At 38.6% G+C, this 25,975-nt stretch overlaps 1 protein-coding gene across 1 annotated transcript in view; it reads left to right on the top strand.

The window, feature by feature from the left end:
• NSL1 (NSL1 component of MIS12 kinetochore complex) overlaps positions 1-25,706 on the top strand; it is a 44,722-nt gene extending 19,016 nt beyond the window's left edge. Inside the window, exons 5-6 of the mRNA XM_033195571.1 lie at positions 23,307-23,374; positions 24,193-25,706. Coding sequence (XP_033051462.1) covers positions 23,307-23,374; positions 24,193-24,471 — 347 coding nt within the window. The 3' untranslated portion in view covers positions 24,472-25,706. The remainder of the gene's footprint in view (positions 1-23,306; positions 23,375-24,192) is intronic.
• The last annotated feature ends 269 nt before the right edge of the window (positions 25,707-25,975 follow it).

Genomic DNA, 25,975 nt, shown 5'->3' with positions numbered 1-25,975 from the left:
CTCGTGATCCACCCGTCTCGGCCTCCCAAAGTGCTGGGATTACAGGCTTGAGCCACCGCGCCTGGCCGAGTTTTTCTTTTCTTTTCTTTTTTTTTTTTTGAGACAGAGTCTTGCTGTGTCGCCCAGGCTGGAGTGCAGTGGCCTGATCTCGGCTCACTGCAAGCTCCACCTCCCGGGTTCAGGCCATTCTCCCGCCTCAGCCTCTGAGTAGCTGGGACTACAGGCGCCCGCCACCACGCCTGGCTAGTTTTTTGTATTTTTAGTAGAGACGAGGTTTCACCATGTTAGCCAGGATGGTCTTGATCTCCTGACCTCGTGATCCACCCGCCTTGGCCTCCCAAAGTGCTGGGATTACAGGCTTGAGCCACCGCGCCCGGCCTAGAAGAGTTTTTCTAATGTTATCTTCTAGAATTTTTATGGTTTCAGTTCTTAGGTTTAAGTCTTTGATCAATCTTGAGTCGATTTTTGTATAAGGTGAGAGATGAGGATCCAGGTTCATTCTTCTACGTGTGGCTTGCCAGTTATCCCAGCACCATTTGTTGAATAGGGTGTCCTTTCTCCACTTTATGTTTTTGTTTGCTTTGTCAAAGATCAGTCGACTGCAAGTATTTGGCTTTATTTCTGAGTTCTCTATTCTGTTCCATTGGTCTGTGTGCCTATTTTTATACGAGTACCATGTTGTTTTGGTGACTATGGCCTCATAGTACAGTTTGAAGTCAGGTAGTCCAGATTTGTTCTTTTTCCTTAGTCTTGTTTGGCTGTGTGGGCTCTTTTTTGGTTTCATATGAATTTTAAGATTGTTTTTTCCAGTTCTGTGAAGAATTATGGTGGTATCTTGATGGGAATTGCATTGAATTTGTAGATTGCTTTTGGCAGTATGGTCATTTTCACAATATTAGTTCTACCCATCCATGAACATGGGATGTGTTTTCCATTCGTTTGTGTCATCAGTGGTTTCTTTCAGCAGTGTTTTGTATTTTCCTTGTAGAGGTCCTTCACCTCCTTGGTTAAGTATATTGCTAAGTTTTTGTTTGTTTATTTGTTTTTGCGGCTGTTGTAAAAAGGGTTGAGTTTTTTATTTTGATTTGATTCTCAGCTTGGTCATTGTTGGTGTGTAGCAGTGCTATTGATTAGTGTACACTGATTTTGTACTTTGATACTTTACCAAATTTATTTATCAGATCTAGGAGCTTTTTGGATGAGTCTTCAGGGTTTTCTAAGGTATATCATCATGTCACCAGCAAACAGTGACAGTTTGGCTTCCGGATTCTCTTCATTTCTTTCTCTTGTCTGATTGATCTGGCTAAGTACTATGTTGAATAGAAGTGGTGAAAGTTGGCATCTTTGTCTTGTTCCGGTTCTCAACGGGAATGCTTTCAACTTTTCCCCATTCAACATGATGTTGGCTGTGGGTTTGTCATATATGGTTTTTATTACTTTGAGGTAAGTCTCTTCTATGCCTATTTGTTGAGGGTTTTTTTTTTTTTTGTGATTGTCATATATGTTTTTATTACTTTGAGGTAAGTCTCTTCTATGCCTATTTGTTGAGGGTTTTTTTTTTTTTTGTGATTGTCATATATGGTTTTTATTACTTTGAGGTAAGTCTCTTCTATGCCTATTTGTTGAGGGTTTTTTTTTTTTTTTTTTTTTTGTGAGATGGAGTCTCACTCTGTCGCCCAGGCTGGAGTGCAGTGGCGCGATCTCGGCTCACTCAAAGCTGCGCTTCCTGGGTTCACGCCATTCTGCTGCCTCAGCTTCCCTAGTAACTACTAGGTACTAGGGTACTAGTACTACTAAGTACTAGGGTACTACAGGCACCTGCCACCACACCCAGCTAATTTTTTGTATTTTTAGTAGAGACAGCGTTTCACCATGTTGGCCAGGATGGTCTCAATCTCCTTACCTTGTGATCTGCCTGCCTCAGCCTCCCAAAGTGCTGGGATTTTACAGGTATGAACCACCACGCCGAGGGTTTTTATCATAAAGAGATGCTGGTTTTTTTGTGTTTTTTTGGTTTTTTAAGACAGAATCTCACTCTCTTTCCCAGACTGAAGTGCAGTGGTGCAATCTTGGCTCACTGCAGCCTCCACTTTCCAGGTTCAAGTGATTCTCCTGCCTCAGCCTCCTGAGTAGCTGGGATTGCAGGTGTGCTAATTTTTGTATTTTTAGTGAAGATGGGATTTCACCATATTGACCAGGCTGTTCTCAAATTCCTGACCTCAGGTAGTCCTCCTGTCTCACCCTCCCAAAGTGCTGGGATTACAGACATGAGCCACTCTCCCCAGCAGAGACACTGGATTTTGTCATATGCTTTTTCCATCTCTGTTGAGATGATCATATGGTTTTTGTTTTTAATTCTGTTTATGTTATGTAGCATATTTATTGACTTGCATATGTTAAACCATGCCTGCATCCCTAGTTTGAAACCCACTTGATCATGATGTATTATCTTTTTGACACGCTGTTGGATTTGGTTAGCTAGAACTTTGTTGAGGATTTTTGCATCTATGTTCATCGGGATATTGGTCTGTAGTTTTCTTTTTTTGTTATGTCCTTTTCTGGTTTTGATATTAGGGTAATACTGGCCTCATAGAATGATTTAGGGAGGATTCCCTCTTTCTCTATCTTTTGGAATAATTTTAGTAGGATCGGTGATAATTCTTCTTTGAATTATCTGATAGAATTCAGCTGGTCCTGGACTTTTTTTTGTTGACAATTTAAAAAATTGCTGATTCAGTGTCACTGCTTGTTATTGGTCTGTTCAGGGTTTCTGTTTCTTCCTGATTTAATCTAGAAGGGTTATATATTTCCAGGAACTTATCTACCTCCCTAGATTTTGTAGTTTGTGCACATAAAGGTGTCATAGTAGCCTTGAATGATCTTTTGTATTTCTGTGGTATCAGTTATAATATCTCCAGTTTCTTTTTTTCCTTTTTTTTTTTCTTTTGAGGCAGAGTCTTCCTGTGTCACCCAGGCTGGAGTACAGTGGTGTGATCTCAGCTCACTGCAACCTCTGCCTCCCGAGTTCAAGCGATTCTCCTTCCTCAGCCTCCCAAGTAGCTGGGATTACAGGCGCCTGCCACCATGTCTGGCTGATTTTTGTATTTTAGTAGAGACAGGGTTTCACCATGTTGGCCAGGCTAGGCATGAACTCTTGACCTCAAGTGATCTCCCTGCCTTGGCCTCCCAAAGTGCTGGGATTCTGGGCGTGAGCCACTGTAAACTGAGCTTATTTGTATCTTCTCTCTTCTTGGTTAATCTTGCTAATGGTCTATCAATTTTGTTTATCTTTTCAAATAATCAGTTTTTTGTTTCATTTATCTTTTGTATTTTTTTTTCTTTTTTTGAGATAGGGTCTCGCTCTGTTGCCCAGGCTGGAGTGCAGTGGCACAATCTCGGCTCACTGCAAGCTCTGCCTCCTGGGTTCACGCCATTCTCCTGCCTCAGCCTCCTGAGTAGCTGGGACTACAGGCACCCGCCACCACACCCGGCTAATTTTTTTTTTGTATTTTTAGTAGAGACAGGGTTTCACCGTGTTAGCCAGGATGGTCTCGATCTCCTGACCTTGTGATCCACCTGCCTCAGCCTCCCAAAGTGCTGGGATTACAGGCGTGAGCCACTGCTCCCAGTGCTATCTTTTGTATTTTTTGTTTGTTTGTTTGTTTCAGTTTCATTTAGATCTGCTCTGATCTTTGTTACTTCTTCTACTGGGTTTGGGTTTAATTTGTTCTTATTTCTCTATTTCTTTGAGGTGTGACATTAAATTGTCTGTGCTATTTCAGAGTTTTTGATATAGACATTTAACAATGAACTTTCCTCTTAGCACTGCTTTTACTGTATCTCAGGTTTTTATATGTTGTGTCACTATTATTCATTTCAAAGAATTTTTTAATTTACATATTGATTTCATTGTTAACCGAAAAATTATACAAGAGCAGATTATTTAATTTCCATGTATTTGTATAATTTTGAGAGTTCCTTTTAGAGTTGATTTCCAGCTTTATTCCACTGTGGTCTGAGAAGATACTTGATATGATTTTGATTTTCTTAAATTTATTGAGACTTATTTTGTGGCTCATGATATCACCTATCTTGGAGACTGTTCCATATGCTGATGAGGAGAATGTATATTCTGCAGTTGTTGGGAAGAATGTTGTGTAAACATCTGTTAAGTTGATTTGTTCTAGGATATAGTTTAAGTTTGTTGTTTCTTTGTTGACTTTTTGTCTTGATCTATCTAGTGCTGTCAATGGAGTATTGAAGACCCACACTATTATTGTGTTGCTGTCAGTCTCATTTCTTAGATCCAGTAGTAATTGTTGTATAAATCTGGGGGCTCCAGTATTAGGTGCGTATAAATTTAGGATTATAGTATCTTTATGTTGGGCTAATCCTTTTATCATTGTATAACTTCCTTCTTTGTCTTTTTTACTGGTGTTGCTTTAAAGTCTGTTTTGTCTGATATAACTATTCCTGCTCACTTTTGGTTTCCATTTGTATGGAATGTCTTTTTCCACCCCTTTACCTTAAATTTTTGTGAGTCCTTTTATGTTAGGTGAGTCTCTTGAAGAGAGCAGATATTTGGTTAGTGGTTTTTTATCCATTCTGTCATTCTGTATCTTTTAAGTGGAACATTTAGGCCATTTACATTCAATGTTAATGTTATTGTTTTTTAGGCCTCGTGAGATTTATGCTTTCAGGAGGTTCTATTTAGGTTCATGTCAGAGCTTTTGTTTCAAGATTCAGAACTTCTCTTAGAACTTCTTTAAGACCTCAGGCTCCTGGGATAATGTGCCAGAGAGTAGTTAACTGCATCTGCTGCATAGAAGAGTTCCCCAAGGGAGTGGAGAGTAGTGGGCAACAGTGAGCCTCACCCAGCTCTTTCACAGTTGGTGAGGCTAGTCTCACTCCCGCAGTGCTTCGCTCACTGGATTTAGATCCAGGCAGTCTGCGCACAGAACTCAGACCTGCCCAAGGCCGTAACCATGACCCTCTCCATCTGCCCATAAGGCCGGATGCCCAGCTCGTCTTTACACTCACCCCGTGGGTTCTGTTCAAGAGAGCTCATCCCTACTAAAGATTATATTACAAAATTCACCTGGGAGCTTCTTTCACCCTGTGACCCCTCCCTGAACTCATTGACTGCTTCTCCGAGGGCCCCATGAGATACAGTCAGGAATGGCTTCCCTCAGTTCATGCTAGAGACTGGGAATGCCTACAAGGCACTTCATGCTGCTGCATCTACTTTTATATTTCACATAGACTAAATCCATTCCAGCTCTAGGTAGGGTTAAGGCTTTCTCCCATGGTCTGGGTTTTCAGAGTGCAGGTGGGGATGTGTGCTCCGAGACATGCTCATTCTCCTGCTTACACTCTGGGAACTTAGTTTTTCACCTGTCTTCGTGCAGTAGGCTCCAGCCTGCTGCTTCTTTCAAAGGGTTTTTGGATTCTTTCTATCTTCCTGTGGTGGTTCTTGGAAAAAAGAAAATTCACAGTGTGACTCTCTAGCCACTATTCTGTCCTTCCAAGTGGGAGAGGCATGCTAACACTGCCTCTTATCTGTCATCTTGGAAAATAAATAAATAAAAGATCTAATTCAAGCTTATCTAACCTGTGACCCATGGGCCATATGCAGCCTAGGACAGTTTGAATGTGGTCTAACACAAATTTGTAAACTAACTTTCTTTTTTTTTTTCTTTTAAGACAGAGTGAGACTCTGCTGCCCAGACTGGAGTGCAGTGCAGCGATCTCGGCTCACTGCAACCTCCACCTCTCGGGTTCAAGCGATTCTCCTGCCTCAGCCTCCCAAGTAGCTGAGATTACAGGCATGTACCATCATGCCTAGTTAATTTTTGTACTTTTAGTAGAGACATGGTTTCACCATGTTGGCCAGGCTAGTCTCAAACTTCTGACCTCAGGTGATCCATCCACCTCAGTCTCCCAAAGTGCTGGGATTACAGGCGTGAGCCACCATGCCCAGCTGTAAACTTTGTTAAAACATGATTTTTTTAATGTGTTTTTTGTTTAGCTCATCAGGTGTCATTAATGTTAGTGTATTTTATGTGTGGCCCAAAACAATTCTTCCAGTGTGGCTTAGGGAAGCCAAAGGATTGGACACCCCTGATCTAGTCTCAAACTCCTGACCTCACGTGATCCACCCACCTCAATCTCCTTAAGTGCTGGGATTACAGCTGTGAGCCACTGTGCGGGGCAGGTTAGTGGCAGTTTTTTTCAGCCTCCTTTTCAGGGTCGTTAAACTCTGTCTCAGCCCTCGGTTTCAAACAGTGAATCTGACTCTTTGTTTCCTGTTCCTGTGGAGCACTTTGAACACCTTTTATCTTGTAGGAGGCAAATTCCTGGCTACTTCTGCCTACCAGTAGGCCTGCAGCTTTAGCCTGACTTGCAGCTTTTTCTCTTCTCCTTTTTTCTGGTTCACTGAAATGTTTATTTTGTATATGCTTTAGGATATGTCATTTTAATTTTCTATATTTACTGATGCTTTTGGACAAAGGAAGGGAGTTTTATGAACTTCTGAAATCAACTTGACTAAGAAGTTTAAGATACTTTAAAAAAATGCAAATCAGTTTTCAGTCCTCTGCTTAAAATCCTAAACTCTACTTAAAATCCTAAACTGTAGAGTTTTAGCATTCCCTTAGGTGATCTGGCCACTACCTACCTCTCCAGATTTACTTCAAGCACTTTCCTGTTTGCTGCCAGACTTTCAGTTCTTTGAAAGTGCCTAGCTGTCACACATACATGCCCCCTCGCCCAAGTTTGACATCTTCCCAGTTTTCTTTTCTCATTTAAATGTTACCTCCTCAGAGAGATCTTACCTAACCACCCTCATTAAAATACTTCCCCCATGACACCTGTTTATTTCCTTAATAGCACTTGTTACAGCTTGTAAGTATTTGTGTTTATTTTCTTGTTTATGCTCTCTCACAAAACTGAAAGCTCCATGAGTTTTTTAATATTATATTTATATTATACGTAGCCAGCATATAGCAGCATGCCCAATAAATACATTGTGAGTGACTGTTACTCATCTGTCCATTCAGTTGTATATATTGAATGTCTACAGCATGGCAGAACTGTTCTCAATGTGCAAGATGTAATATTAGTGAGCAGCACAAAGTTCTTACTCTATATTTTAGTGGGAGAAGAAAAGCAATAATTATAAAAATAAATAAGTGACATCAGTGCTTTAGGGTGGTGTGTTTAGGTGATGGGGAAACACTTTTCTGAGGTACTAACAGGAAGGAATTTATCTGGTGATGATCAAGAAAAAGAGCTGTCAAGCAGAGGGAAGAGCTAGAATAAAGTTCTTAAATCAAGAATGAGCTTGATATTCATGGAACAAAAGACCACAGAGGCTGTATTGGAGTGAGTAGAAGGAGCATTGCAAGACAGTGTCAAAAACTTGGCTGAGGCCAGATAATACGAGCAAGGGTCAGGAGTTGGAAAGTGTGCCTTAAGAGAGGTGCAACATGGTACTGAAGGAAGTGGTGAGGTGTAGGTGGGAGGGTGTGCTGCAGAGGATTTCATCTACTAAGCAAATGGGTTCAACACATCTCTACGTCTCTATAAATTGTAGCAAAGGGTTATATTTCAGAAAATCATAAATCACTGCTGAGTTTTTGGTTTCATTTTCACCAGGGATGCTGCTTTCCAATTCTTGGTTCTAATGGCTTAGTTACCTCTTTTTTTTTTTTTTTTTTTTTTTTTGAGATGGAGTCTCGCTCTGTCGCCCGGGCTGGAGTGCAGTGGCTGGATCCTGGCTCACTGCAAGCTCCGTCTCCTGGGTTCACGCCATTCTCCTGCCTCAGCCTCCTGGGTAGCTGGGACTACAGGCGCCCGCCACCTCGCCCGGCTAGTTTTTTTTTTGTATTTTTTAGTAGAGACGGGGTTTCACAGTGTTAGCCAGGATGGTCTCGATCTCCTGACCTTGTGATCCGCCCGTCTCGGCCTCCCAAAGTGCTGGGATTACAGGCTTGAGCCACCGCGCCCGGCCGGCTTAGTTACCTCTTTAGAAACCAGTAGAAGCCACACATCCGATGCTGTGCGTGTTTGCTTGTTTATATTCATAAAATACATTGGAAATAGAAAGGAAGTAGTCAGTGTTTTGTGTTTTTTTTTTGCTGAATTTCTGAATTTGGGCAGGCTTTTGCAAGTTCATGTTTCCTAGTTTAGTCAGTACAGTGACCTGAAAGCAAAACTAGGTTGATTACTCAATCTTTCATTTCCACTTTTTCATTTCCCTATGTTTTAGAAAGCAAGTGACTAGGGAAGGCAGTGTTTTCAAGAGTGCCTAACTTCCACATTTTTAAGAGCAAACTCTTTTTAAAAATATCCTTATAGCAATCTCCTGTTGAGCTGTCTACCTATAAGATGTGGTCTCATTTGACAGTTACAACCTTTTATAATTCTATTGTAATGAATAATTGCTTCCATATTGTCTTTTTTTAAAGTTCTTTGAAATTAACTGAAGAGACTCCCTTTTTTCCCTTGTCCTTCACTAAACACGTAGCGATGGCAAGGAGCTATTTTAAGTTTCTGTATGGTAAACTTAATGATACTTCCAGTTCTTTTGCTGACCCTACAAGCAGAGGACTCAGAGGCAGTTCCTCTTCTTTCCTAATAATGCTGTCTTGCTTAAGCCACTGTCACAATATTTACAGGTAGCCACTCACAAATAGTTATGTTTTAAAAATTCATATAAGTCTGAGTTTTGGAATTTGAAATACATTTCCCACTGGGAAAAAAAAGTACAAATAAATAAATAAATATGTTTCTAGGCAACCCTTTACAGGCTTATTAAACCTTAATCTATAGTGTAGCTGAAATACTATACATTTATGATGAAAAATTAGGAAAATCATATTTCAGATGCATATTAGTTCCACTATACAACATTTAGGATTTTATATGGAATAGTTTGGCTCCTTTAACACCATTTTTGGTGGTGAGAAGGGTAAGTAGTGGTGTCATGAGGTGCTAGAGAGAAGGCATTGAGAATGGTCCTCGAGAAAGCCCATCCCATCTCCTGCATGGCATGGACCAGCCATCTGCATGTGAGACATTCTTAAGTCACGTACTTGTATATCAGGAGTATTGTATGCTCTTACTAGTTGCAAAATGTGAAAAAAATCATTTAGAATAATCTTGAGTGAAGGAGTGAAAAGTATATATATTTTGAAATTTCCTAAGCAGATATTGTTGGAAAATGGCTTTTTCATGCATTTACAGACAATATATTAATATATTTAGTGACCATTTTTAGTTGTGTGTGTTTTCCTTCTTTTGTCTTAAAAAAATGGTTTTATTAATAAAATTATTGGTGCTACTTAGTTTTAAATGCAAAGGACTTAATTCATTCAACTAAAAAGAAAAAAAGATACCATAAAGTTAACAGTTAAAACATTTAACTCTATAATTGTTCTAGAGTTTTAATGTTTTAATTCTTTACCAGGCACAACTATTTTTATTTCGAGAGATTTTCATTATGTTGAAGCTAACTTTACCGTTAGTTAACTTACATTCTTGTGAGGACAGTATAATTGCTGACAAAGCAATATTTTAGAAAGTTATAGAATGTAGAAGAGTGTGTGCTTTGGATTCTAGGAGGGAGATGTGAGTTCTTATTCAAGTCTAGATACATTTCTCAGCTTCTGTTTCTTTATCTACAAAAGGAGGCTGATGAAATCCACTTGCCTCCCAGAGTTGCTAAAATTGGGTAAGATTGATTAAGAATGTATGTCAGCCCATACTACTATAGGAATGGGCTGTCCATGGAACAGGTAGGGAAAGCTTTCATGCCATTGTGTTTTTCTTCCTTGTACCCTTCTTCCTTTTATAACTAAGTTTCTCAAATGAATAATCTATACTCAGTAGCTTCACTTATAATCTCTCACTCTTGTAAAAAAAATCAGTAGTATTTCATATTTACATTGTTATGACTGTATAAGTGTTCTTCAATCTGAGTCAGGTAATTATTATTATTTTGTTCCTGAGTCAGATAATTATTACTATGAGTGTATTCTTTCTTGAATAGCTTTCTACACCTTTTGGAACAATAATTGCTTTATTATTATTTTTTTCCTTTGAGACAGAGTCTTGCTCCCAGCTGGAGCGCAGTGATGCAATCTCGGCTCACTGCAACCTCCACCTCTCCGGTTCAAGCTATCCTCTCGCCTCAGCCTCCCTAGTAGCTGGGATTACAGGCGCCCGCCACCATGCCCGGCTAATTTTTTGTATTTTTGGTAGAGACGGGGTTTAGCCAGGCTGGTCTCGAACTCCTGACCTCAGGTGATTTACCTGCCTCTGCCTCCCAAAGTGCTGGGATTACAGGTATTTTTCTATTTGCTTTGTTTTCTGTTGTGTCTAACAGAACTGTAAAATTCATCTCAATATGGCAAATACTTAAGGTTATCTCTCAAATCCATTTTTAAACTTTTTCTTTTCCTTGGAGATGCTTCTCTGGGAGCCCTCCATCTTCCTATTGCAGTCTGGACTGGCTGCTGTCTAGGCCTGGTGCAAAACTTTTATCCTGCCTGTTCCTTTCATCATCATCCTGGGAATTTCCCTTCCTTCTCTCATGTTTTGAATCGTGTTTCCTGGTTTCCTGGTTTCTCCTCTTTCTTGATTTATTCTCTTGTCTTTGATGTAGCACTTCCTCTACCACCCACCTCCTACTCCAACGGACCCCCAGCTCACCTAGCACCAAATCCTCTATTAAGGCAGTTTTCTTACATCACCTATGAAGATTTCCTTCTCCCTTCAGTTCCCTTGTTAGATTGATCTCCCCCTCCTTTGTGCCTCCATGGCACCCTCTCTCATAGCCTTGGTCCATCACGACTATTGAACACCTACTATACACGTCAGGCACTGTGTTCAACATTAGGGATTCTAAGATTAAAAGAACGAGGTTCCTGTTCCCAAGGGAGTTCTGGAAGATAAATAAGAACGCCAGGGTTCTCACTGGAGTTAGTACTGCCCTCTAGTGGACCCTTTGAAAAAGTGAAAGAAAGTTTTTGGTTGCCATATTAATGAGAAAGTGTAGCTGGCACTTTGTAGTCAGGGGCCAGGCATACTAGATGTCTCATATGTCCAGCACAACTTTAGAATATCTCACTAGACATTCATGTGTTAAAATATGTTTATAATTATTCAGCCTAGGACCTAATTCCATTTTACACACAAACCCAAACTACTCAGCACTTTTTACATTGTCATTGCTTGTACAACCGATAGAAAACAGCTGTTGTTCAGCAATGTGAGTTTATAGACAACTTTCTTTTTAAGGTAGCATGAGATATTTTAGGAATTCTTTATATTGGTCATTGATAGCCCTTAGTCTCTAAGAATCCTAATGAGAGGCTTCACAAATCAGTGAATATAGTTATCAGTGCTGTTAATTAACAAATAAAGCATAGGCTGGGCATAGTGGCTCACGCCTGTAATCCCATCACTTTGGGAGGCTAAGGCAAGAGGATTGCTTGAGTCCAGGAGTTTGAGACTGCAGTGAGCTATGATTGTGCCACTGCACTCCGGCCTGGGTGACAGAGTGAGACGCTTGAGCCCAGGAGCTTGAGGCTGCATTGAGCAGTGATCACATCACTGCACTCCAGCCTGGGTGACAGATGGAGACCCTGTCTCAAAAAAATAAAACAAAAAAAACCCAGAATCCCTTAAGTGATGGATTATTTTGTAAAGTTTGTAATGTAAACAATGTAATAACAATGAAGAAGAATATTTTACCTTACCCTATTCATAAAAGATAACTTTTCATATTAAATGTTAAGAAATATTTTGTTCATTATTTGTGTGTGTGCACATATATTGCAGTATAACACATAATGTACAGTTTTATGAATTTATATACATGCATACACCTACGCAAATGTAACTGCCACCATGATCTAGAAATAGAGTATCTGTGTAGTTGGAAAATACAGGACAAACTTATTTTTAAACAGTATATTGGTTATATTTTTTAAATACTGTGCCTATTGTGTTTTCATGTATACAATAAATACAATTCAGAGTGTCCAAAAAACCTGGAAGCATAAAGAAAACAGTGTGTTTATTGTATTTTTAAAAATATTCACAATTGGGGCCATTGCTTTAAATTTAGAAGTATTTTACTTGCAAAATATATTGAGGTTGAAGAAAAAGATATTGAGCATATTATTTGAAAATGTAACTAACACATATTTATCCTGTTCTCCAGCCTTATGGATACCCTGTATAACGTTTCCAGTACCCCAAAATGTTGCCCATACTCCTTTTTAGTAATTATACCATTTCTACCAGGTATAACCACTATTCTGACTTACATCATCATAGATTTTTGTCTTTTCTTGAACGACATGTAAATGGAATCATACAGTATGCATTCTTGTGTTACCTTCTTTAAATCGGTGTTATTTCTATGAGATTCATCCACATTTTGAGTGTAGTAGAAGTTCTTTTTTATTGTTGTGTAGTATTCCATTGTGCGTCTATAGACAATTTATCTCTTCTGTTGTCACTTGGTTTGTTTACAGATTTTGGCTATATGAATAAAGCTACTATGAACATCCTTATACCACATTTATACTCATCTCTCATAGATATATATCTAGAAATAGAATTTTGGGGTCACATGTAGGCATATGTTTGGCTTTTATAGCTACTACTAAAAAGTTTTCTGAAGTGGTTATTTCAATTTATACTTCTAACAGCACGTATGATAGTTACAGTTGTTCCATATCCCTAACAACACTTTATAGTGTTATTATATTACATAATATTCAATCAGTGATAAGTAAAAGTTTAACAGATGTTATCATATCATTAGATATATTTGAAACTGCAAGAAGATGATATAAATCACATTAAAGTGAAGGAATTATAGTATTTATCTACAATCATATATTATTTGAAAGTAAGGCTGGTCACAGTGGCTCATACCTGTAATCCCAGCACTTTGGGAGGCCAAGGTGGGAGGATCACTTGGGGTCGGGAGTTTGAGACCAGCCTGACCAACATGGTGAAACCCCATTTCTACCAAAAAATACAAAAATTAGCCAGGCATGGTGGCATGCACCTGTAGTCCCAGGTACTCAGGAGGCTGAGACATGACAATTACTTGAACCAGGAGGCGAAGGTTGCAGTGAGCCGAGATCGCACCACTGCACTCCAACCTGGGTGACAGAGTGAGACCCTGTCTCAAAAAAAGAAAAAAGAAAATAAATCTCACTAAGAGTTTTATTTCTACCTAAGATAGGCCTAAATTTATTCCTTTGAAAATATATTGCTCTCATGTTGTATTAGTTATCTATTGCTGCCTAACAAATTATCCCAAAGTTGAGCTGCTTAAAACAATAAATGTGTTATCTCTTGCTGTTTCTGAGGGTCATTAATCTGATAGCAGCTTAGCTGGGTAGTGCTAGCATAGGGCTCTCACAAGGTTGTAGTCAAGATGTCATCTGAAGCTGCAGTTATCTCTCAAGGCTCACCTGGGACTGTAGGAAATCCACTTTCAAACTCACTCACATAGTTGTTGGCAGTACAGCCCTGGCTGGTTGTTAGAGACTTTAGTTCTTACAACATGGGCCTTTCCATAAACTTCTTGTAACGTGTCAGCCTACTTCACTCAGGATGAATGATCTGAAAGGCATAGAGAATGAATGAATGAATGAATACCCAAGACAGAAGTTGTAGTCTTTTTTATAACTTAATCTTGGAAGTGATTTACTATTACTTGAGCTGTTAGTTACTGGTCATGCAGGCCGACCTAGTACACTGTGGGAGAGGACTGCACAAGGAGGCATAAATACCCTGCACAAGGCAGAGATCACTGGGGGCCATCTTTTTTTTTGCTCTGTCACCCAGGCTGGAGTGCAGTGCGATCTCAGCTCACTGCAACCTCTACCTCCTGGGTTCCAGTGATTCTTGTGCTTCAGCCTCCCTCATAGCTGGTACTACAGGCACGCACCACCATGCCTGGCTAATTTTTGTGTTTTTAGTAGAGATGGAGTTGTGCCATGTTGGCCAGGCTGGTCTTGAACTTCTGGCTCAAGTGATCCACCCACCTCAGCCTCCCAAAGTGTTGGGATTACAGGCCTAGGCCGCCGCAACCTGGCCACAGGGGCCATCTTGAAGGCTAACTGCCACACATATGGATACTTATTTTTTGTTGTGGCAGTGGCAAAGTACACATAAGATTTACCATTTTAACCATTTTGAACTGTATGATTCATTGGCAGCACATTCATAAAGTTGTGCAACTCATCTAAGCAGTTTCTTATAAGACAGCAATGAAGTTTGCCACATCAATTGACTCTTCCCTTCATGAAAGATTTCTCTGTAGGATGTGATACCATTTGATAGCATTTGTACCCACAGTAGAACTTCTTTCAAATCTGGAGTCAGTCCTCTCAGACTCTGCCACTATTTTATCAACTAAGTTTATATAATGTTTTAAATCCTTTGTTGTCATTTCAGCAATGTTCATGGCATCTTCAGATGGAGTAGATTCCATCTTAAGAAACTACTTTCTTTGCTCATCCATAAGAAGTAACTCCTTATTTGTTCAGATTTTATCATGAGCTTGCAACAGTTTAGCCACCCCTTTAGACTCCACTTTCTAATTCTAGTTCTCTTGCTGTTTTCACGACATCTGCAGTTATTTCCACCACTGAAGTCTTCAACTCGAAGTCATCCATAGAATCAACTTCTTTCTTTTTTTTTTTTGAGACGGAGTCTCGCTCTGTCACCCAAGCTGGAGTGCAGTGGCCAGATCTCAGCTCACTGCAAGCTCCGCCTCCCGGGTTCATGCCATTCTCCTGCCTCAGCCTCCCGAGTAGCTGGGACTACAGGCGCCCGCCACCTCGCCCGGCTAGTTTTTTGTATTTTTTTTTTTTTTAGTAGAGACGGGGTTTCACCGTGTTAGCCAGGATGGTCTCGATCTCCTGACCTTGTGATCCGCCCGTCTCGGCCTCCCAAAGTGGAATCAACTTCTTTCAAACTCCTGTTAATGTCAGTAGTTTGACCTCCTTTCAGGAATCATGAATGTTCTTAATGGGATCTAAGATGGTGAATTTTTTCCAGGTTTTCAATTTGCTTTGCCCAGATCCATCAGAAGAATCATGATCTATGGCAGCTACAGCTTTATGAAGGGTATTTCTTAAATAAGAAGGCTTGTAAGTCTAAATTACTCCTTGATCCATGGGCTACAGAATGGATATTTTGTTAACAAGCATGAAAACATTCACCTCCTTGTCCATCTTCATCAGAGCTGTTGAGTGACCAGGTACATTGTCAATGAGCAGTAATATTTTGAAAGGAATCTGTTTTTCTGAGCAGTAGGTTTCAACAATGGGCTTAAAATATTCGGTAAACCATGCTGTAAACAAGTGTGCTGTCATCTAGGCTTTTTTTTTTGTTCAATTTATAGCACACAAGCAGAGTCAATTTAGCCTAATTCACAAGGGCCCTAGGACTTTTGAATTTCTTTCAAGAACTTTTACTTTGCATTCACCACTTGGCTAATTGGCACAAGAGGGCTAGCTTTCAGCCTGTCTTGGCTTCCAACATGTCTTCCTAACTAAACTTAATCATTCTAGCTTTTAAGTTGAGAAACCTGTACTCTTCATTTCACTCAAACACTTAGAGGCCATTGTAGGGTTAATTGTTCTAACTTTGATACTGTTATATCCCAAGACATAGGGAGGCCCAAGGGGGGGGGGGGGAGAGAGAGAGAGAGAGAGAGAGAGAGAGAGAGAGAGAGAGGTCGAAGAACAACTGGTAAGTGGAACAGTCGGAACACACATATTTGTTGATGAAGTTTGCTGTCATACAGGTGCCATTCTGCTATGTAGCTGACACCCCAAAACAATTACAGTAGTAACATTGAAGATCACATATCACCATAACAGATATTATAATGAAAAAGTTTGCAGTATTGTGAGAATTATCAAAATGTGACACAGAGACATGAAATGAGCACATGCTATTGGAAAAATGGTGCTGATAAGACTTGCATGACACAGGGTTGCACAAACCTTTAATTTGTAAAAAATGCAGTATCTGTGAAGTGCAATAAAATGAGGTATGCTTGTATATTTAGGGGCTCTGTTGTCAGGTAGATGTTTATAATTGTTAGATCTTCTAGATGGATTGGCCCTTTCATCAGTATATTGTCTCTTGTAACAATTTTTTACTTACAGCCTGTTTTGTGTGATATTGGTTACCTTTGGCATGGAGCATCTTAGTTTATTTTTTCATTTTCACTCTATGTTTGTCTTTGGATCTAAAGTGAGTTATAGACAGAATATAGTTGGAATCATGTCTTTCGTATCCATTTGCCAACTTTGGTCTTTAATTGGAAAGTTTAATCTATTTACACTTACTGATAAGGAAGGACTTTTGCCATTTTGGTATTTGTTTTCTGTACTTTTTTACTTCCATAATTCCTCCATTACTGTCTTCTATTTTGTTTAATTGAGCTTTTTGAAGTGTGCCACTTTTATTATTTTCTGTATATTCTTAGGGTTTTTTTAGTGGTTTCCTTGGGGATTACAATTTGCATCTGAAATTTATAACAATGTAGTTTGAATTAGTACCACTTTAGTTTTAATACTGTATAGAACTTCTGCTTCTATACAGCTCTGTTTCTCCCGCTTTATGTTGTCATCATCACAAATTTCATCTTTATACATTATATATCCATGAATGTAGATTTGTAATTGTTGTTTTATGCATTTGTCTTTTAAATTATGTAGAAAAAAAGGAGAAGTCACAAGCAAAAAATACAGTAATGCTAACTTTTATATTTACTTATGTAGTTACCTTTATTGGTATTCTTTATTTCTTCGTGTGGCTTCAAGGTGCTGTCTAGCATCCTTTCATTTCAGCCTGACACACTGTTAGCACTTTTTTAGTGCAGGTGTACTAATTATGAACTCCCTTAAGTTTTTTGTTTTGTTTTGTTTTGTTTGAGACGGGGTTTTTCTCTGTCACCCAGGCTAGAGCGCAATGGCGCCATCATAGCTCGCTGCAGCCTCAACCTCCCTGGGCTCAGGTGATCCACCCACCTCAGTCTCCTGAGTAGCTGGGACTACAGGCCTGCGCCACCATGCCCAGCTGATTTTTTTTGTATTTTTGGTAGACATGGGGTTTCGCCGTGTTGCCCAGGTTGGTCTGGAACTCCTGGGCTCAAGTGATCTGCCCACCTCAGCCTCTCAAAGTGCTGGGGTTACAGGCATGAGCCGCCATGCCCAGACAATTCCTTTAATTTTTATCTGGAAATGTCTTAATTTCACCTTCATTTTTGAAGGATATTTTTGGCAGATAGTGAATTCTTGGTGGACAGATTTTTTAAAAGTCTTTCAGCACTTTAACCATATCCTCCTGCTGCTCTGTTCTTCATAGTTTGTGATGAGACATTGACTGTTAATCTAATTGAGGATGTCTTACATGTAATGAATCACTTCTCTGTTGTTGCTTTCAGGATTCTGTCTTTGGCTTTCAGCAGTTTGATTATTATGTGTCTTGATGTGACTCTCCTTGAGTTTTTCTGCTTGGAGTTTGTTGAGTTTCTTGAATGTGTAAATGCATATATTATCAAATTTGGGAAGTTACTGGCCATTATCTCTTCAAATATTTTTTCTGCCCCGTCTCTTCTTTTCCCCTTCTGAAACTCTTGTTATGCATATGCATATATGTATATATTGTTTGTTTGTTTGTTTTGAGATGGAGTCTCACTCTGTTGTCCAGGCTGGAGTGCAATGACGCAATCTTGGCTCACTGCAACCTCGGCCTCCCGGGCTCAAGCAGTTCTCCTGCCTCAGCCTCCAGAGTAGCTGGGACTATAGGCATGTACCACCACGCCCAGCTAATTTTTGTATTTTTAGTAGAGACAGGGTTTCACCATGGCCAGGCTGGTCTCGAACTCCTGACCTCATGTGATCCGGCTGCCTTGGCCTTCCAAAGTGCTGGGATTACAGGCATGAGCTGTGGTACCCGGCCTTGTTATGCATGTATTGATGGGCTTGATGGTGCCCACAGATCTCTTAGACTTCATTTGGCGTACCTTCAAGTTCCCTGATTCTTCTGCCTGCCCAGATCTGTTGTTGAACATTCCCCATCTCCCCTCTGAGTTTTTCATTTCAGTTATTATACTTTTTAGCTCCAGAATTTTTTTTGTTCCTTTTTATAATTTCTGTCTGCCATTGGTATTCTCTGTTTAGTGAGACACATCATTATTTAGGATTTCTTAGTTCTTTGAGCATATTTAAGATAGTTGATGGAAAGTCTTTGTCTGTCTAGTCAGTCCAGTGTCTGAACCTCCTCAGTGACAGTTTGTTCATTTCCTTTTTTTCCTGTGAATGGACCATACTTTCTTGTATTTTTGCATGCCTCATAATTTTTTGTTGAAAACTGCACATTTTAAATATTTGAATATGGTAAGTCTAGAAATGAGATTATTCCATCTTCCCAGGATTTGTTGTTGCTGCTTGTTGTGAGTTGTTGTTTAGTGACTTTTCTAAACCTTTTTTGGAAATATTATGTTTTTTGTTGTTTGTAGTCACTGAAGTCTCCATTCCATTAGCTTAGTGGTCAGCTAGTGATTTGTCAGAGATTTCCTTAAATGCCTGGAGCAAAACAAAACATTAAACTCTGTAGGTGTATGTTGGGATATGCCTTCAGCTCTCAGCCAGGCAGTTCATAACTGCCTTTGCCTTCCCATCCTGCTTGTTTGGAGCTTTTCAGCAAGCAGTTTGTTTGTCCCAGCTGATTTCCTGTGCTCCATGCTGCATCTGCTGGTTCATTACCTTTCAATGTTTTTAACAGATAACCTCCAAGTAGCCACTTTGCCACCTGAGAGAGTTCCAAATCAGGTGAAATAAAGGCAAGCCTTTTACATTAGTCCTTCCAAAGAGCCACTCACCAGGTCAAAACAAAACAATTCTTTGAGAGCAGAGTCTACTCTGTTATCTCCAGCACCAGTAACCCACTCTGAGAATTATTGCCACCGAGCCAGGAAGAAGGGAATGGGGCAAGGGTAAATTAAAATACACCAAGTTCTCCTATCAGATTTCACTTGCTCTTGCCTTGATTAAACATTCTCTTGATTGGTGAAAACCCTTGACTGTTTTCCAGATTTTTGATAAAGTTGATTGTGACAGATTTTGCCAGCTTTTTTCTGTGGAGGGATGGGCCTTTGGAATCTCCTGTGCCACCATTTTTGATGCTGTCACTCCTATGCACGCTATTTTTAAGATAGGGTGATTATATTTAAAGATTGTATGTACAAGGTATTTAAGAGTAAGAGACACATGAATTTGAAGTAGACATGGAACCTGTTAATGAACATGTGGAGGAAGGGAAAATTGAGCTAAAAAAAAAAAAAACAAATAGGCCAGATGCTGTGGTTCACGCCTGTAATCCCAGCACTTTGGTAGTCCGAGGCGGGCGGATCATGAGGTCAAGAGATCGAGACCATTCTGGCTAACATGGTGAAACCCTGTCTCTTCTAAAAATACAAAAATTAGCTGGGCGTGGTGGTGCGTGCCTGTAGTCCCAGCTACTCGGGAGGCTGAGGCAGGAGAATCGCTTGAACCTGGGAGGCGGAGGTTGCAATGAGCTGAGATCACACCACTGCACTCCCCGCTGGCGACAGAGGGAGACTCTGTCTCAAAAAAAAAAAGAAAAATAAAACACAAAGTAAACAAAAATCTTTGCAGCTAGAGCTGCATTTAATTAGTAAATGTTTTAGATTCAATTGACTTTCATACCTCTTTTTTCCTAATGACATTGAATTACTTAGAGCATTTCTGACAATTTTAATTAAAAGGGATTTTAATTAAATGCAGTATTTAGTTATTGCAAAAGCAGCAAAGCTGATGGAAAATATGTAACAAAGTTTGAGAGTCCTTTTCTTAGGACTAGAAACAGATGTTACTGAATTAACAGAAGCACACAAAATACAGGGATCTCATTTTTTTTAAAGCAAAAGTGGTTTAGGTATATTTGCTATTGTCAAGCTAAATATTAAAAATTATATTTTTGTACCACAATGATAAGAAATTATGTGAAGATTTAAAATGTTTAAAGTATTCTAATTATAGTTTTGAATTGCCTGTCTTGAGTCTTACTCAGATTAACTACAGAGGTCAGCCACATATCATCTCTATAGTTTCTTGTATTAATATTTTTGCCTAATCCATCCTCTATTTCTCATCACCTTTCAACAGTATGATCTCTGAAGTCTTTTTAAGTTAATATACATTAACTTAATGTTGGCTATAGTCTAAATTATGAGAATTTTGAAGCAGGAGATATGTTTTCTGTTAGACTTTAATCTTGCACTTTTTCATGTTATAGAGGATAATTTTGACACTGCACTTTTAATAAGGCCATCTCATTTGTAGAAATAATGTACATCCTAATTTTCACCATTTCAACAGTCAGTACTTTGTCTTGGTATGTTATCTTTGTTTCAGTTTTTCTTCCTCTAATATTCAAATCTAATCTGTTATTTCTTATGTAACATTAAGTTTTATTCAAGTTCCATCCATACTTCTGGTCTTCTGTTTTCTGTATAGAATGACTTCAAATGTAAATTTTCTTAAGTCCAAGCTTACTCACTATAAGTAGGCCCAAGTCTGAGAGTACTTCATTATGTTTTCTGGTATAATTGGGTCTGAGCATATTTAAACATATTAAGTACATATTTTGATGAATATTATTTCATTTATATTTATATGTGTAGAAATATTACCTATGAATTTTGCTTTAGAATAGTAATGGGATCTTTACAAAATATGTTCTGAAGTGGGGGGTGGTGTTGGGTTGGGTCTGATAGGGTTGAGAAATTTATTCTAAACAAATTAGTGCAATGATGTCTTCCAGGCATTGTACTAGAACTGTGCAGGATCCAGTGGGAGCCTGTAGCAAGGCAGGGTCCATACAGGCAGGAAGTGAGGTATGTGTTAACCGAGATCATGGAAACATGAGACTACCCAGGAAAAGTTTGAGCTAATTTTGAAGAACTTCCTGTGTGTTTCTGTGTGTTTGTCTCTTCTAAACTGAATGTTCCTTGAGGGGCAGGGACCATTTTTACTTATTATAAGTACCTACTGCTCAGCTGTATTAGTCTGTTCTCACACTGCTGTAAAGAAATATCGGAGACTGAGTAATTTATAAAGAAAAGAGGTTTAATTGGCTCACAGTTTTGCAGGCTGTACAGGAAGCATGATGCTGGCGTCTGCTTAGCTTCTTGGGAGGCCTCAGGAAACTTATAGTCATGGCAGAAGGCAAAGGCAGAGCTAACACCTCACATGGATGGAACAGGAGGAAGCTGCTTTGGGGGTGAGGTGCCACACACTTTTAAACAACCAGCTCTCACGAGAACTCATTGACTATCATAACACAGTACCAAGGGGGAAATCGCCCCGTGATGCAATCACCTCCCACCAGGCCCCACCTCTAACATTGGGATTACTATTCGACATGAGATTGGGTGGGGACACAGATCCAAACCATGCCATAAGCCTAGCCCATGGAAGATACATCATAAATGTTCGTTGAATGGATAGCTCCTACACAGGTGTGCAAGCTTGAAGAGAGAGTAAGTGTGGGCCTGGGTAGAATCCATATTGCCACAGGAGAACCAAAGGATGAATTATTTATTTGCCATACCACAGAGAAAATTTAACAATTGTTATGCGCCTGAGTACTTTTGGAGAATCTCCTCAAATCGTAAATAATAGAAATTATGATATTCCAAGGCAAGGGTCCTTAGAACCCTCCTGTGAACTTGTATAGGAAAAAAAGTACATTTTTATTTTTACTAGCCTCAAACTGAAATTTAGCATTTCCTTCCATTTTGAATGTAGGTAATAGTGGTGATGTTATCAGTATCACTAACTTTCTTTCTGTTACTTAAAGCCACAGATATTTTCATTTTCTGTTGTTGTAGATACCTCACACTGTTGTTTACACTCATTGTTTTTATATTATGGCAATCATTATGCCATCAATTTTGTTATTTAAATCATCAATAAAGAAGCACATGTATTACCTATCACAATTTTCTACTTACATTTTAAATTTTATTTTAAAACATTCTGAAATTTTAGAATAAGCAAAAGTAATATATAGTGATTAAAGTCAGATAAATGGTTGCTTCTTATGGAGAAAATTGATGGGGAATGGGGCACAAGAGAACTTTCTGGGGTGAGGAAAATGTCCTGTGTCTTGGTATACACTTGTCAATTGAATGCTGAACTTACTGTCTATACATTTCACTGTATATAAATTATACCTCAATTTAAAAAACAAATACATTAAAAAATTTTTCTGAGAAGGTGTTCATAGGTTTCACCAAATTGCCAAGAAAATTTCTGATACCAAAAAAAAAAATCCTTTTCTGAGATTATCCTGTTTCCATTGTCTGTCTCCTTTGAGTGCCGTCTTTCAGTAAGCTGTTTTTGTGGTTCATTTCCATTTTTCTGAATGTGTTCTCACTTTTTAAAGATGAACCTAAGACAAGTCAGAAAAGAAAAAGAGCAGTTATGAAAGAAATATTTTGCCTGGCTCATTGACCATTCTCTTCTAGCCCAGAACTGTGACCCTCCTGATGTAGTTATATACTTGCTTTGACTCTAAGAAATTTCTAATGAGAACTACTCTTCTAAAAACTAATTCATAGATCATTTCATAATGGAATGATTTTTTCTTATTTTCAGTTTTGTTTGGAGTTTTAGTAAGATTTTTACCCTCTGTATCATTGAATATGCAGTTCTCTTATGGAATAACTATAAACATTTATAACAAAGATTGGAAGAAGAAAATATGTATTAGGAAGTAAGGAAAGAGAAAGTAATATTACTGATAATCTGTTCCAGATTAATTCCGTCTAGGCATGATCTCAATGCAGTGTGATTGTATATTCTAAGATCAAATATATGTTACTTTTATAAAATTCAGAGTAATATAAAAAGTATTAGGTTATATTTATTTTAAAATGTGATGATAGTGCTCAAAGATGTTAAACATAGTGGTAGGTAATGCATAGAATGAATATTAAACTGTCTTTTAGGGGCACACAGTGTTATGACTACTCACAATAGAATTTTGTCTGCCATCTTATGCTTATAACTTTTAGTTTTACTCTATTATTATAATGGTCTCACTCTAAGAAAGATTAAGCTGAGGTGAATCGTCCTAGCAGATTTTTGTCCAGATAGCATCTATATGCCTTTCATGATTTGCTATTAGATAAAAACCTAATATACTGTTTGGCAATTTTTTTGCAGCCCCTCATATGGAAAATTTGAAATGCAGAGGGGAAACAGTAGCAAAGGAGATCAATGAAGCCATGAAGGTAAAAGCTATGTGCTCAAAAATTATAAAATGAACAAAATGTATGGCTAGGTATTTGCATTCAACATTCATGTTTTTAAATCTGCTGTAACAGGGATTCTCAGCGGTCTTTTAAATCTTTAATGAGTGTATTAAGCAACAGTCACATTCAGAATAGCTACCATTTATCAGGTGCCTACTGTGTGCCAGGTAATATACCTGACTTCTTTAAAGTTTGATTATATTTTTGTGTTCTGGGTGTTAGCAGTTCACCAAACAGTTTTGGATAATAATACCAGCTAAAATGTATTGAATAATTGGTATTGCCTCATGTAATCCTTACATCCTGTGAGACAGATACTGTTATTTCTTCTGTAGATGAGGAAGCTGAGGCACAGAAAGGCTAAGCAGGTTGCCCACATAAGTAACCTACGATCCAGCATTTAAAACCTAATTTGGCAAGGGCACAGTGGCTTATGCCTGTAATCCAAGCACTTTGGGAGGCCAAGACAGTCAGAACACCTGAGGTCAGGAGTTCAAGACCAGCCTGGCCAACATGGTGAAAGTCCACGTCTACTAAAAATACAAAAATTAGCCAAGTGTGGTGGTGCACACCTGTAGTCCCAACTACTTGGGAGGCTGAGTTTGAGGCAGGTGAATCGCTTGAACCTGGGAGGTGGAGATTGCAGTGAGCTGAGATCGCACCACTGCCCTCCAACCTGGGCAACAAAGCAAGACTTCTCAAAAAAAAAAAAAAAAAAAAATTAGAGTATTGTGTCCATCTTTGTCTGTGTTTCAGCCTGAGATTAATGTTGAATATTACTATTTGTTTGTTTGAAGTCCTTGCCTGCATTAATTGAAAAAGGCGAGGGATTTTCCCAAGTTCTCAGGATGCAGCCTGTTATCCACCTCCAGAGGATTCACCAAGAAGTCTTTTCCAGTTGTTATAGGAAACCAGATGCTAAACCTGAGAACTTTATAACACAGATAGAAACCACACCAACAGAGACTGCTTCCAGGAAAACCTCTGACGTGGTACTGAAAAGAAAGCAAACTAAAGACTGCCCCCAGAGAAAATGGTATCCATTGCGGCCAAAGAAAATTAATCTTGATACATGAGCTCTTTCTGTTTATTTTGGGAGTTGAAAATAGACGCCATCAACATTTAGATTACAGCCTAATTAATACCTAGATAAGACTTCATTTGAAACAAGAAATAACTCTTTTACTAGTGATTCATTTATACAAATATAGTGTCTCTGTGCAGGGATATGATATAATATTATATTTCCTTGCTGTTTTATCTATTGTAAATAAAAAGCATTTTAAAAAATATTGACACAAAGCCCATCAGTGGGTATTAAAAATATTAAAAGTGCAGCCTTTTACTGTCCTTAAGTGTTATCAACTCTCAGCTCCCTTGTAGCTTTTGTGGGATTTAACAAGTAACAAATTCTGTTGTGTTTCCCTGGTATACATCTTTCCAGGAAAAAAAATAAAAGAGAGAGAGCTGTATAATGATATTTCATTTACGTACTGAAAAGTAGTTATCACTTCTGCGCAGCAGCGGATGCAGTGTTTTTTTTTAAAGATGTAGTGTGATTTATCAAATTAATGTGCAGATGATAATACTGGCTTTGACTTTGTTACTCCATGTTCAGCTCATTTAGGTTTGTGAGATTAATTTTAGGACTTTTTGTTGTGTAAGACAATGATGACTATTATTTGTGCAACATTACTCTTTGAAATAAAAATTGGCATGTAGCCAATGTTTCCTGCCCGCACTTTTTCCTATAGACCATTAACATAATTTGACTTGGAACTAATGATTTCTTTTTAGGGTTTCTTATTTCTTTCTTTATAGATCATTCCAGTTCAAAATATATATCAGATTAATACACTGGCAAAGTGTCATTGTGTTATTGAACTATTTTACATTTGAAGATGTTTATATATCAGGTATATAATCACTGGGAGAAGTCTGAGAAAGCGATATTGCCTTTACTTCTAACATTTAACTGTAGTTTCTTATAGCTCTTATTGTGTGTCTTACATTATACAGTGTAGGCAGGGCCATCGAACTTACCAACTGTTTCCCCTTTTGATGACTCTGATACCTTCATTCATTTTCAAATGAATTTACTAATCATGAGGTTAGAAAATCTGTATTTCTCTTGCTTATTATATATTAATAGTCATAAATGTCTAGATTCACCAGAAGTCACCAGAAGGTCTGTCTCAGCGAAGAAAACTTATACAGCCACTTTACTGCATTTTGTGTTTCAATGTTACAATTTGAGATCTGTGTATTTGTACACAGCCATGTGTTTTTCATTAAAATAATGTACAAAGACTGATCTTGATGCTGTGTATTTTTGTGAGTTGTCTTAGGCATTCCTGAGCTCAGCTTCAGTTGGATGGGGGGTCAGCACCCTGCGTTTCTGAACATACTAGACTACAGTTTAAAACTGCATAATATGTTGCTGTTCTTACAGTGCTAACGTTTTGATGGTATTAAAATTCTGTATGATTTGTTTCACTTCAGAGGTCCCCAAACAAAAGAATTATTGTTAATTCTATTATATGAGCTAATTGCATTTTGATTATATAAGAACATGGTCCC

The sequence above is a fragment of the Trachypithecus francoisi genome, unplaced genomic scaffold, assembly GCF_009764315.1.
Source record: "Trachypithecus francoisi isolate TF-2019V2 unplaced genomic scaffold, Tfra_2.0 Lachesis_group5, whole genome shotgun sequence".
Classification (NCBI taxonomy): Eukaryota; Metazoa; Chordata; class Mammalia; order Primates; family Cercopithecidae; genus Trachypithecus; species Trachypithecus francoisi.
The sequence above is the reverse complement of the archived record's forward strand: the minus strand, read 5'-3'. Positions and strand labels throughout refer to the sequence as shown.